At 31.8% G+C, this 14469-nt stretch overlaps 1 protein-coding gene across 1 annotated transcript in view; it reads right to left on the minus strand.

Annotated features, from left to right (window-relative positions):
- Positions 1-9980: 9980 nt before the first annotated feature.
- The window catches only part of LOC110282031 (uncharacterized), a 33408-nt gene continuing 28919 nt past the window's right edge, over positions 9981-14469 (minus strand). The window contains exons 7-8 of the mRNA XM_043050022.3: positions 13159-13353; positions 9981-11748 (exon numbers count right to left, since the gene is read on the minus strand). Of these exons, the coding sequence (XP_042905956.2) occupies positions 11583-11748; positions 13159-13353 (361 nt within the window). The 3' untranslated portion in view covers positions 9981-11582. The remainder of the gene's footprint in view (positions 11749-13158; positions 13354-14469) is intronic.

Consider the following 14469-nt stretch of genomic DNA (forward strand, 5'->3'; position numbering starts at 1 on the left):
CTTCATAATCTGAAAAATCACCTTCATTACTTTCGCTCACGAACGCCATTTATTAACTCTTTTTACTGTGCCATTTATTAACTCCCAAACTAAAATTGGCAAACTTCCAATCACAGCTGATTATTATTATCTTTTGTTTTACTTCTGGCCGAATAAAAACGTGATAAAACAAAACATATTGACGAGTTCTGCAATGCCAGAGTTCACTCGGGATAATAAATATTTGCAATCTATACATACCCGAGTTAACTGGGGATAATCAGGGAAGCAGTTAAAATGTAATTATGTTCGAAATTCTATTTTCTGAAGGCCTGCTGGTCAAAAAGGTGGTTTGTGTTCTTTACCACATATTGTTGTGTCATTTAAGTGGTATCTTCCGTTATGACATCAATTACGTGATATTCAGTCTCCATGCGAAGTTTGTCCACACGAGTTTTTGTCCTCTATGTGGCCTTTTGTCTGATTGACACAGAGTCCCCTCTTTCAGGGCTTCAGCTGCCATGTCTTTCAAATCACTGCCTTGGAAGCATTGCTTTATATATATATATATATTCTCAGTACGCATCTGTGGTATGGGCTCATGTAAGCTATTGTGGAAGCTTAATTGTTGCAATCATTCAAACAACCATCCAGTGGATAGAATTTTTTTTTAAATTTATAGTGTTCCTCAAACAAAGGGAACATCGGAGAACGGGTGCCAATCACTGAGGTGTTTCAGGAGTGGAATTATTTAAACAACTGAAATTATTCTAGATTAGGGGTGCACAACCTATGTCCTACGGCCCAACGTCTGTTGATGTGCGGACTTCTGAACGTAGTAACAATTTCCTTAAATTTGGTTTTTGTTTAAACATTATAAATTTTCTTTTATTAAAATTTTTAATTCAAATTTATATTACTCTATAAAATACATATTTTTTTTCACTTTCATTGGGGAAGCTTCTTTTTGGTTAGAATTTATATCACCCCTCCCAATATTTATGTGTGTATATATATATATATATATTGATAAATTAATTATTGTGAAAAATGGAAAAAAGTTTTTTTTTAAAAATGTATGTTTTTTTTAAAAACAAATTCAAATAATTAAAAGTATTTAATTTTCTGCAAATATGTTGTTATGTTTACTGATAAAAATATCTGGTGCTTAGAGCATTAATGTTTAGATAAAAATCATCATATTTGTCTCTAACATGACTAAATATGCGTGCGGCCCTTCGTTAATCTATGTGTTGTGCAAGTGGCCCTTCACTCAAAAAAGTTGTGCGCCCCTATTCTAGATCCTTTTTTTTTTTTTTTTTTTTTTTTTTTTTTTTTAATTCAAATGCAGTAGAACTTCCAACAAAGCGATTGGGATCTGACCTATTTTGCATAAGTAAAGTTTATTGATTATGGAGGTAATATCACTTTTTAATCTACTTTACGACTATCTCCTGTTTACCCATATATTCTCAAATTTCTTCCTATTTATTGAAGAAATTTGTTTAAAAAAATTTTGGGTGGTAAAATGTTCCCTGATGACAAAAATACTTCTCTTATTCCTCAACAGATGGTACTATTGCCAGTATTACAGTGTGTTGAGTGCTAATAGTTTTAAGTAATTATAAATAATGGTTTAAAAAATCTTCTTTAGATTTAAGATTTATATACATATTTTTTACTTCGCTAAATGTAGGACTAAATTAATATAAGAATCATATTCACTGAATTATATTTCCAATTTTGAATTTCTCTTTTTGATTATGCATGATGTATTTAAAACCTTACTCGTAGCCTAAACAATGTTGCTAGTAAAATCTCTTCTTTTATTTCTCCAATGTTGACAGGTATGATTTTCGTCAATAGTGGAAGCCTTTAATAATCACTAGTCTTAATGAAATGAGCGATAAATCAACACTAATTGCAACTTTAAGATTTCTTATTTTAAAAAAAGCAACTTTTACTGCATTATTTAACGAAATAAAAGGAGAAATTGAAAAATAACTTTGGTTAACTGAAGTATTCAAATGAAAGAGGTTCTACTGTAATTGAACTGTAAGAGACAGAAAATTGCACTCTAAGTGCAATACGAAGCCCTTATTATTATGAAAAAAAAAATAGAATGAACATGTTCATGAGGTTGTTCATAGACTTCAGTGCAAGTAGTGTTTGTTAGGTAGAGTATTGATTGGCACTTTGGAAAATAAAGAGGTGTGCCTTGTCTTAAATATGTCTATGAGAAAATTAAAGGATGTTATTTTAATATATAAATATATATATATATTTATCTGTTTGATGGTCAAAGAATAACAATATATGGTGTTGAACAACTTGAATATGTCTCTATGAACTTCTTATTTAAACCGTGACATTTTTTTATTTATAAGTTGTAGAATTGAAAATAGGAATGAAGAATTCAAAGTTGTTTCATTTAGCATTTGTCACCTAGGTTGAAGTCAGATTTTTATTTTGAAGAAAGTAATTTCTCAATAAGTTTTTCATCATCCAGTCAAACCTTGATATCTTGATGCATTGGATTTCATTCCTTAAGAGCTTCTTTAGCATATCATCATTACCCTTTTATCTTGACTTCAGTTTAGCTCAGTATGAGTCCTATATGAGTGTGCACCGAGGGACCAATATTGGGATGTCTAGATTTTTTATTGGTCCCATATAGGGCCAGTATTGACCTATATTAGTTGAAAAATAGAGTGTATATTGGTTTGGGGTGCGTAGCGGTTTTAAAAAGTACTTAAAGGTGCTTATTATATTTTCGTTTTATAAAAGTCCTTAAAGGTGCTTTTTTATTGGGTGTTTTTAAAAAGTGTTTCATTTTCCCTTCTCCGAAATGAGATTTTTTTTCTTTACCTTGTCGATTTTCGCCACGTATTATGCAAAAGATGATTTTTCTCATTTTTCTATTCAACGTTTTCACAATTCTTTCAACCACAATCTATCTCGGTGTACTCTCGGGCCATAGCGTATGAAAGCGCCTATCATTTTACCTGTTTGATAAAATATTTGCGAGCCCGCTTGTGCATCTACTCAACTGACTTCAGTGAGATTATTGCACTCTAATGTGCAACTCTGTTGCATTTCTCAATTTCAGGCTTCATTTCCACCCTCTGGTATAGAACCAAAAAATCTCTTGATCATTTTATAATAGCTAATATAATCAAGAAAAGAGTTCTTTGTCAGAAACTAGTTATTTTATCATGATCATGTAAAGTCCTTAAAAATTATTTTGCATTTTGTCAATGTATATAGTGCTTAAAAAGTACTTAAAAGGTGGAGTTTTTTTTTCTTTGCAAAACCTAAGTTCAATTTATCAAGGTTTGACTGTCTATCACTAATCTGCATCTGAAATATCTTCATCTAGTCTTTTTTTTTTTTGTGGAATTGTTTTTAACTCTACAAACTTAAAGATTAATCTTGGGTACTTGTATATTTTAAAGTTTTCTATGTTACTTATTAGTCTTTATGTGTTTAAATGTTTTGTTTATATTGCATTTATTTTTACATGAATCTTATGACAGTTATAATGATCTTATTTTTATATATTAATGAATTTTTTTTCTTCTATTTTGTATCAAATGGCAGTGGATGGATTTCTTTATTATTATTATTATTATTGTTTATGGTTTTTGTAACATTTTGGTAAAAAAAAAAAAAGTTAGTTTTGAAATGACTTTAAAGGAAATCATCAGTTATCTTAACTTGTAATTGAAAGTTCAGATTGGATTTATGAGAAAATAAAGATTTCTTTTAAGAGAATTTACAGAAGAAATTTTTTTAAGTAACATATTCTGACAAGGATATTTCTTGTTAAAAAATCATATTGCTTACAAATTCATTGCATTGTTTTTAGTGCAGAAATAAATAAAAAGCTTGTTGATGAATAGTTTAAAGTTTTTTTTACAATTCACATCGGAGTTTATTTATAAGACGAAAAATGGTGTTCGTCATTTGGGAAAGTTTTTTTTTTTTACTTAGTCTGGAAGAAAAAAAAGTGGAAGTAAAGCTTAAGTGTACTTTAAGTAGTTAAACCATATTTATCAAAATGACCAAAATGAAGATTTCCATATTACAGTAACTTTTTGCTTAATTGTATTATTTTATTAAATATTTTTTTATTATAGTTTTTTAATATTTTTTTACAGTTTGTGCTTATTTATAAAACATTTTCACGTCACCAGTGTGGTTGTCCCGGTGATATGGTGAATTACATTCCATTATTTGTATGTTTTTATGTAATATTAAAAAATGACAATAAAGACTGTAATATGGCATTTGATGGTTTTTGTCTTATTAAATTTAACTGTATGTTCAATACATAGCTGCCATCTCTACCAGTTTCTCCTGTTCTAATGAAAATTCCCTAAAACTGAGTAAGTTTCTTAAAAAAATTCCTGTTGAAATGAATTTTTGCACTGATTATTACGTGCTTGCATAATGAAGCAAACCTCATTTATAAAATCAGTTTATTAAATAAATTAAAAAAAATTTTTGTTCTAATATGATCAGTGTTGCAAATCCGCCACCTCCATCTGGCGGACAAAAACCGAAACTCTGTAACCTATACTGTTGAGTTTTGTTTTTATTATTATTGCTTTTTCAAACGAAGGGAGAAACCACTCCGATAAAAATGGATACCTCTACTCTTTAAGTGTACTTTTGTATATACCTTAATAAATTTTCCTATTGTTTCCTTATGTCAGATATCATTAGAGTCTCAACGAGAAGAAGGTATTTATTTTCAGGAAAATATGGCCAGACCCTCAGTGAAGAAGTAGCAAAATTAAGGAAGAGGTAAGCTTCTACCTAAATACTTTATTGGATTTGAATCACGAAAGAAATTATCTCTTTTTTAATAATCATTTTATGTAAAACTCCCTTTTTAAATAAATTTTAAAAAATCTCTTATCTTTTGTGAATTAAATGCTTATTACTATTCAAAATTATGAGTAAACATAATACAATGCATTTCAAGTTCATTTAGTGTCTATTCATAACTGAAAAAATATTCGCAGTATTTCAATTTAGATGACAATAAAAATTCCCTATGGGTAAAATATTTAATACATTATCAGGGCTGATTGTGCTCCGGAAAAAATCCGGATTTCCGGAATTTTCGCTAATAGTGATCTGGAGATCGAAGGTCCGGATGTTTCAAAAAATCATTGATCGCAGAAGTTTCCGGAAATCAAATTTTCCAAGGTGGAACTTAAAAACACAGTTTATTTTATTTGTTTGTAAGGGAGAGTCAGAGAGATACTTTATAAGCTTATATTCATGATTGATATTCCTTTTTTATCAGTAGATAGTTGTTATAATCATAAACTAAAGAAAGAAAGACATATTTGTAAATTTTAATTACTTCTGCAGGTCATTATAGGTATGTGTAAAATTTTAAATTTATTTTAAGTAAACTAAGAAATATTGAGAAAAGGGAAGAAAAAAAAACCTTGTTTAAATTTTTTTCAATTTAAACTGTCTTTTTTTTTAAACTCTGGAATTTTGACATGGGCTCACAATCACCCCTGCATTATGCAACAATTGTCATGAAATTTATATTTGTTCGTAAAATCTGCTGGATTTTTTTTCTATCTATTGTTGGCTACTATGTCAATAAAATTTTGATCATTTTTTTTTAACACATTCAATATTGTAAGGTCAAGGAAACGTATATATATAAGATACATTGTTTTGTTGACATTATCAAGAATTCCTGGAGACTCATCAAGAATTTTAATTGTTATCTTTTTGATGTTCAATTGTCTTTTAATGTGCCATTGGAAATAAAATAAAAACATTGTTGAAAGAAACTGAATTCCTAATCAAGGCACAAACAATGTTTACTGAGGTTCATTTTTATCATCCAATATATATAATCTTAAAAAAAAATCTTAATTTAATCTTTAAAAAAAAATAGTTATTGTAGCATTAACTTTTTTTTAGCTTAAGTGAATGCCCACAATGCTCAACTAAACTTTTATAGGATTTGACGTGATTTAAATAACCTGATTTTCTTTTTAAATACATAATTTATTATGATTTTTATTTTGAAAAAATTCTTTAAACAAACCACTATCATAAAAAAGAAATTTTTTTTCGTAAATAAACCTTAGATTTAAATCGAATTTTTTAAAAATAAATAAAGTCGAAATTATTCTTATGCAATAATAAGTACAGGGATTGGACGAAATGATGGAAACATTAAAATACTGACTCATTTTTCATATTTCTCAAAAAATATTTAGAGAATTAATTTAAAACTTCAGAAATGCTTAAGTCATGCAGTTTCTTAAAGTTCATATCAATAAAGGTTCGTCTAAATATTTTATGAACGAATAATGTTTTTGACCACCCTATGCCAAAAAATGCAGCGATCAGCTTGTAACTCGTGTCAATTACGTTGATTTTCATATTAAATAACAGCACAAAATTACGTAAGTCTAGCTCTATATTGATGGAAATATGGACATTTTTATTTTTAAAAAAAATCTTATGTTTTTATTTTTTACTATAGTTTTAAAAACAGTCAATAAAATTTTTAAAAAAAATTTCGTGAAGTAATCCTTTTATACTGCGCATACGTGGAGATCAAAATTTTTTCTACTTATTATTTTGAATCTATCGTATATGATAACTTATGAAGTCAGATTTAAATATCTGGAACATTAGAAAAGTTTCTAACAATATCCCAAGTAGTTTTTGCTAATTTGGAAAGGAAACTTTGAATGGTAAGGGGTTTTCCACAAATGTAACAAAACATGTTGACCAAGGTTTATTAAAAATGACGTCATTATATAGGACCACACCCTATTAAATGTTATATTTCCTAATACCATCACATTTTTTTTTTGTCCGAATCATCAGTTTAGGGTATTATCATTCAAGAAATTTTGTTTTATGATACAAAATGAAATTTGTGGAACACCCCGTTATCATTTAGAGCAGTGTTTCCCAGCCTTTTTTCTGCCATGCCCTACCTAAGCCTTTCTAAAAATCTTTTGCCCCCCTATGTAATATATATATAATTTTTAATATTAAAAAATTTAATTGTTCACGAAAGAAACTTAAAGATAGGTTTTAGGAAGAAATCACTCGGAAATTGTTAACGAAACACAGTAAGGAAATTTTCAAAGCACATAATGGAAAACTAAAATTCAAATGCGAAATAATTTTAATAAGGATTTTTCTATAGTAATTTAATATTTTAATTTAGTGAGATCCTTCAGGGCTAAAGAGATCCTTGCTCTTGATGCTTGCTGAACAGACATTTCATGTTAGGTTCCAATTTGGTTAGCATAAGTCTCCTCGTTGTGGTATATCCAGGCGATTTCTTTTTTCACCAGTAAATCATTTACAGCATTAAATCCACATTCAGCTAAACATGAAGATGGGAGCGGTAACAATAATTTTCTTGCTCATTTGGGTGAATTTGGGTATTTGATTTCTGTTTCCTCGCAAAGACATGTCATCACTCCTTTTATATTAAATAAAGTTTTAACTGACTCGTCATTCTGCGAGTTCATCTTGATAGTGCATATGTGATATATCAGACAAATCCACTAACATTGGCTGCATCATTCATGAAGGTCGTTGTAGTTAATTTACGTCGCACTAGAGCTGCACAATGGGCTATTGGCGACGGTCAGGGAAACATCCCTGAGGATGATCCAAAGACAAGCCATCACAATTTTGATCCTCTACAGAGGGGATGGCACCCCAACTTCGGTAGCCCAACAACCTGCACGCGAAGTCGAGCACTTTACGGTAGAACAGTTTAACGAGGACCCATACCGCACACCCTCGGTCTCTACGCAGACTGATCCAAGTAGTCTCCCACCCGCACACTGATCGCAGCCAGTGATGCTTGACTTCGGTGGTCTTCTGGGAACCGTGTCTTAACGATCAGTGCACTGCGGGGCTCATCCATGTTGGAAAATCAATTTATTTTAAATCAGAAAATCTTTCTTTTAAATCAGTCGATAAAATTTTTAGATGACAATAACAAGCAAAGCGGTATCATTTACTTTACATTTTTGGAGCCAATGAAACTGTTTAAATTTCTTGTTGTTAATATATTTCTGATATAACTCAATAAAGGTAATGAAACCAAATATCGTCGCTTTAACATCAACAAGAGTTTTATTTGTTCCTTGAAGTCGCTTATTTATTATGTTTAGTTTTTCAAAGATATTGGCTAAATAATTTACAAATGCTTTACCATCGACAGTTAACAGATACTTCATTTCAGGTTTGTCGCTTAAAAAATCAGTAAGAGTATCAAACAGTTCTATAAATCTTTTTAAGCAGTTCCCTTTTGAGAGCCATCTTACTTCAGTTTGAAGTAAAAGTCTCACATGGTCTGCCTTTTGTTCTTCACAAAATAGCTTGAAGAGACGCTCACATTTGGCATCAGCTTTAATAGCATTGATACCCTTTATTTCTGATATGTAGTACTTCATTTAGAACAGGCGAGATGTTTTTAGCTACCAAGTTTTCCCTGTGAATAACACAATGTACAAGAATCATTCCTGGATTCTCATCTTTCATCAATTTTAAGCAACCATTTTTCTTGCCCATCATATTACGAGTACCATCTGCAGCACAAGATGTTATATTTTTCATTGGTATATTATTGACATCTAAGTAGTTTTTTAGCTTATTATATATATCTTTGGAGGTAGTGGTGCATTCTAATCTTTTACTGAGGAACATTTATTCAGCAAAATGCCCTTTATCAATATATCCTATTACGTAAGTTATCATTACTGCCACACTGTCTATCAAAGTTGATTCATCCATTTGCATTGAGAATTTTCTTGTTTTCAACAAGTTGTTTTTCAATATCTTCACTAATTCCGTCTATTCTTCAGATTCGAACAACTGCATTGTTTAACGAGATTTTAAAGCGTGCGGGGGTCCACGCGGAGCCTGCCGTCTGCAGCAGGGAAGTTAACTTAACGATGTCAAAAACCCAGTTGAAACTTCAGTCTCGTCAAACGAATTTATAATATTTATTGGCCGCAATTATTTAAGAATTTGCTTTTTTCTTTCAATTTTGGCACCGAAATCTAGCATTGCATTTAAATGGCCCGGAGCAAAAGAGTTAAACTCGGGTCGAGTCCATTTTCGAATTGCCCCCCTTAACGATCAAAATGCCCCCCAGTGGGGCGTGGGCCCCACGTTGGGAAACAATGATTTAGAGCTTTCAATATAAAAAAAAAAGTACAAAAACTACTCAGAAATTTGCTAGAAATTTTTTTACATTTTAAAGATATTCAAATCAGAATTTGTTTATAAGAAGTTACACAATTCTAAATAAAATTATGATCAAATTTTTTTCAAAAATGTTTTCCGTGCAAGCGCAGTAAGAAAGAATTACTCGTATCTTACACAATTTTTTTCCAAATTTTAAAATATTTTTATTGTTAATCAAAAATTACTCTAAATTTTTTTTAAAATTTTATAGAATAATTCTGCAGCTATAGTAAGATACAGGGGGGTGATTGTAATGCGGGTGTATCCTGGAATTTCGGTTTTTTTCGTATCATTCTTCAAGGTCTAAAAACTAGTAGCAGGGACGCGAACCAGGTGGTTCTTTATAAAACTAAATAACTACTATTCTAAATCTTTTGAAAAAGGATTCACGCGATTCGGAAGCTTCTCTATTGGTTTTCTCATCTCAAAATATATGATTTTATATAAGTTTGTTAAAATGGTTCTGCTATGACAAATGAGCAGAAGCAGGCTTCGTGCAAACATTAACATTGTATATACATAATACAGGAAGTATGATGCTTAACGTCTTGTATTATGTCTTAATTGGTAGTGGAAAACTGTAAAATGATATTTTGTCATCTTATTTTAAATATTCGTTTTGGGGCAATAGTGTTTCTTATGTCAGTTGTATTACGATAAGGTAAAAATGCGTACCTTTCAAGTCATAATCCAACAAGAGATAAAAAGAACACAGTTTGTTTATCGACAACATTTTAGAATAAAAAACACTTTATTCATGCTTCTACAAAATGAGTGTACATTCAATCCAATCAAATTACAAATGAATGACAATTTTAGGTTTCGATGAAATCACTTTAATTCAAGTTTGAATATTGAATTCACAACTATTTTTTAACTGTTCAGGATGACAGAAAGATACTAGTTGTTTTCTCTTTGTACTGTTTTAGTAACATTGCTTGTTGTAAGCATTCTTTATTTTAACTCCATCTTTAGCACTAAAATTATATAGTATGAAGTAGTTTGCTTATAAGTATGCACTTCCTTTCTCCTGATTCTATTGTGGTTTCAATACTATTCTAAATTAATTTTTAACCAAAGAACCGTGAGTTCATTTACTTAACCCTACATTGCCTTAAGGAAGTTATTTTGACTGCTTTTTTAATTTCAATTAGAAAAACAATGATGTATATAATGACACAATTTCCTAGAGTTTTGTGACTTTTTGTACAACATATAATTTTTTTATTGTTAATATTGACTAATAACTTGTTATATAACCGTAAATAATATTAAAAAAATAATTTTAAACAAATTTCTTTACATATTAATTATTTTCTCACAATGCAGTCATTTTGACTGCTTTTGGGCAATATATGTATATACTAAGTTTCAGTCTTTCTAGTGTTATTTGGCATTTTTTGGCACGATTTTCGTATGATTTGTTGAATGAAAATCAGATTATAAGATCAAAAAGTCATTCAGTTTTTCATCTTTATTTTTTCAAGAAACAAAGCAATTTCATATGGTAAATTGGAACTACGTTATTTTGCTTTTCAAACTATGATAAGAAAACTCATGAGTGTAGTTCGTTCACCAGGAGTTGGCCCATGGCTCCACCTCCTCGAACGCAGAGTTCATTTCAGCGCAGAAGTAAGAGGAGAAACATATTCGCGCTTGAAATTGAGACAACCCTTAATGCGAGCCAAACGCAAACAGTGAATTTTTTTTCAGTCACTTACTTCGTTTTGTCATCTGCTATTATACCTATTGTTACTCCAGCTAATTAAATATATTTTGAATTTAAACACTGCTGTTTTCCCAGGCAAAATGTCTGAAAAAGGACAAACCATTCACTCAAACTAGCGAAATATAATCACATTTATGAAATATTTAATGTTTAAAAAATGCGCACAAAGATTGCGAAATAAATTCATTTGTCATAAGATCGCCAAATAACAACCTTGTTCTAAATTTTTTACATCCTTCTCCCAAGAATAGCGTAATAGTATCGTCGGATACCGCGTGATGAAGGCGGAGCCAACTCGTGGTGCACGAACTATAATAATGAAGAGAAAATTTTTGTCATACTTGTAAGCAAACTCGTAACTAATACTGAGGGTGAAACATTTCCATAGTATGGGAAACTGATGCTACAATAAATAATAAGGAAGAAACTTTTTTCGTATTGCAAAAAAGGAAAATATAAAGACCCAACAGCTAACAATATGACCATGATTAACGCTTTGTTAAGAAACTGTTCAGTGTCATAATGTGTTCCATGCTTACCTGCGCATGTTTGTAACCGTACTTTTTAATTTTTCATCCATTAGTGATCCACACATGGATGCCATTCATTCTGCGTGACAGACACAGGCTGATGGAAACCTGTAAAGTTTCATGGAGGGACAGTCGTGTTTCAGAAGAGGGTTAACACTCAACAGAAGGTGGTAGTTATACTTCTGGAGGCACTGGCTGCTCTTCAGACCGCACGACTTCTTACATGCAGTGTTCGTCTTCCTTTAGAACAAAAAGAAAATGAAACTTAATTTACGCTAACTGCCAAAAAGTATCCAGTAGTTAATGTTTTTTCAATGCGTTTTATTTCCGGTGTTGTCGAATCACACTTTACAACATGGTTAATATTTTACTTTTATGACCGTCGTTGAACAGCCGACCTAATTTTTGAATTTTCGAACACTAATGTTCAACTTCGTAGCCTTGTAATTTTGAACCCCATCCAAAAGATAAGGAAACTCCTGGTTCAAATTTTGGGAGAAATTTTGCCTTCGTGGGGGGCTGTTTGATGGAACTAACCTGCATTTGCGTAGCATGGAGAGGAAAACCACGAAGAACTTCCACGGTTAGTCTGACGGCAAGGCGACTCTAACCCATGATCCGTCTACCTCTTAGGATATTTTACGTCAGCACTGTGGTCGGTGCGAGCCGGGGTGTGGAATTCGTATTGTTCAGCTATTACTGGGATCGACCCCGGATCACCTTATCGGGATGTGAGCGCTCTACCCCCTGAGCAACCCTGGAGCAACATGGTTAATATTTTATAAACGTCGTTGAACAGCCGGTCCAATTCAATGGGTTTACGACTACTAATGTTCAACTCCGTAGCCTTGTACTTTTGAACCCTATCCAGAAGACAAGGGAACTCCTGGATCGAGTATTGGGAGAAATTTGCCTTCATGGAGGACGTTTTGATGGAGCTAACACGCATTTGCATTACATGGAGAGGAAGACCACGAGAACCTATCACTGTTAGCCTGCAGGTAAAGGGGACTCTCACCCATGATCCGTCTACCACTGAGGATATTTCACGTCAGAACTGTGGTCGGTGCAAGCCGGATGCGGAATTTGTATCGACTAGGATTCGAACCCGGTTCGCCTCATTGAAAGGCGAAAGCTCTATCCCCTGAACCATTGCGGCTCAACATGGTTAAAATGTAAAATAATCTAGTACGCAGTAGTGCATTAAACATTTTTAGAACTTAGCCTTGCTGTTAGAAATGTGAGGTATCTGACCATCCTGTTTTGGTTTGGACCATCCTGCTCTCTCATTACGATGGTGCACCCTCGTCCAATTACCAGGGCTCGAAATTAAATGCGGTCCGAGATCACAAAAATTTTACGAGGAGTACCAAAAAATTATCCATGGTCTCAGCAATCATTCTGAAGGGATAATTTGATGTTTCGTTTTTTTCCTGTTTGCCCAGTGTTTTTATTATTCAATAGCATATTTCATCATAATAGTGACATTAAATAAAAAATTACAATACAGAGAATGTGTAAACTCAGTTTATTAATATTTTTTAAATAAAATTACGATGTAAACGGACTAGTAAAAATGTGTGTCTATGTATCTTCATGGGTACTCTGGACAACTTCTAACCCTGCTATGTATATAAAGGCATTGCTCACCTGCACATTTCTATGGGGACTCTTTGTTTTAAGGTGTCTGTCTGCAAAATGATATTCCATTTGCCAGAAGTGTCTTTTGCTGTTTCGGGTCTCAAAAAACCGGCCTCTGAATCACAGAGAGATCCCTGGTGAAAGTAGGCTGCCCATGACCATGCATCGTGTGCCCTGTTGCCTCTCTCTTTCGCCCGGCTACCGCTGAAAGGCAAACATTTCTTAAACCATCTAAATACAACTAAACAATGTGTCTTACATTGCAATATGCATATCCGAATTTGTCGAAATTATAATGGATGCCGTTTCAATTTATTGTAATAAATAATAATTGTAACTGATGAACAAGTATAATTATGTTATGATTAGAGGAAATACCGTTCATTACTGTAGGTGAGCAAAAAACAAAAAGTAACTTAATTGTTCCCTGCATTAATACTTATTTTTATGACTAAAAGTGATTGTGTCATAGAATTTCTCCGATTACTCATGACATACAATAAATGTCCCTATTATTTAATAAATGGAAGATGTACTGTTGGTTCAACATTTTATAATTTCGAACTGTGTTGCTGAAAAGTCTTGTCTCTGTAATTTAATGTAATATTTGGTGTACAGTACAGAGCAAAATAGTTGAGACTTAAAATGTTTTAAGTAAATAAAAATTCAAAGGCATTTCAAACTGTCTTATCTTCATACAACATAATACAGACGTAAATTCTCTCTCCTCTTGCACCAGTAAGCATATAAAGCCGTCTTGGCACAGATTCTTTTTCAGCGAATTGAAAAAAATTTGCACACAATTATAAAATTCATTTGTTCAAATATAATTCTGAACTATGCAAAAAATAAATTTTAGTTAACATTTATTGTTTTATTTAGTAACAGTCAGAAAAAATTTTAAACTATAAAGTATACAATTTTTTAAATCATTTCAAAGTGGGTAATTTTACGCAGCAAAATACAAAATTTTACCAAAAATCTGTAGAATAATTGCGGAGAAATCAAATTTTAAAAAAGTCTTATGTCTCCACTTTTCCGTGCTAGCATGGTTACAGCCTTTTTTCCCCTGACAATATATTTCAGTAAGAAGTTGGAATGTAGTGACGTGGGGAAAAAAAAGCAAAAACCACGGAGAAAAAAGACAGCATGTTAAGAGTTGCTATACCTCACATATTTGCACTTAATTTCATCAATTGGGCAGAATTAAAGGGAAGGACCCTCCCGCACACTCAGCGTTAGAGATAGTTGATGAATTGAATAGGTTTATACTTCTGCGAGCGTAAATATTTCGGTGTCCATATATTCATAGTTTGTTCT

Source organism: Parasteatoda tepidariorum, chromosome 4 (genome assembly GCF_982258835.1).
Source record: "Parasteatoda tepidariorum strain Cologne lab strain chromosome 4, Ptep-v5.0, whole genome shotgun sequence".
Taxonomy (NCBI): Eukaryota; Metazoa; Arthropoda; class Arachnida; order Araneae; family Theridiidae; genus Parasteatoda; species Parasteatoda tepidariorum.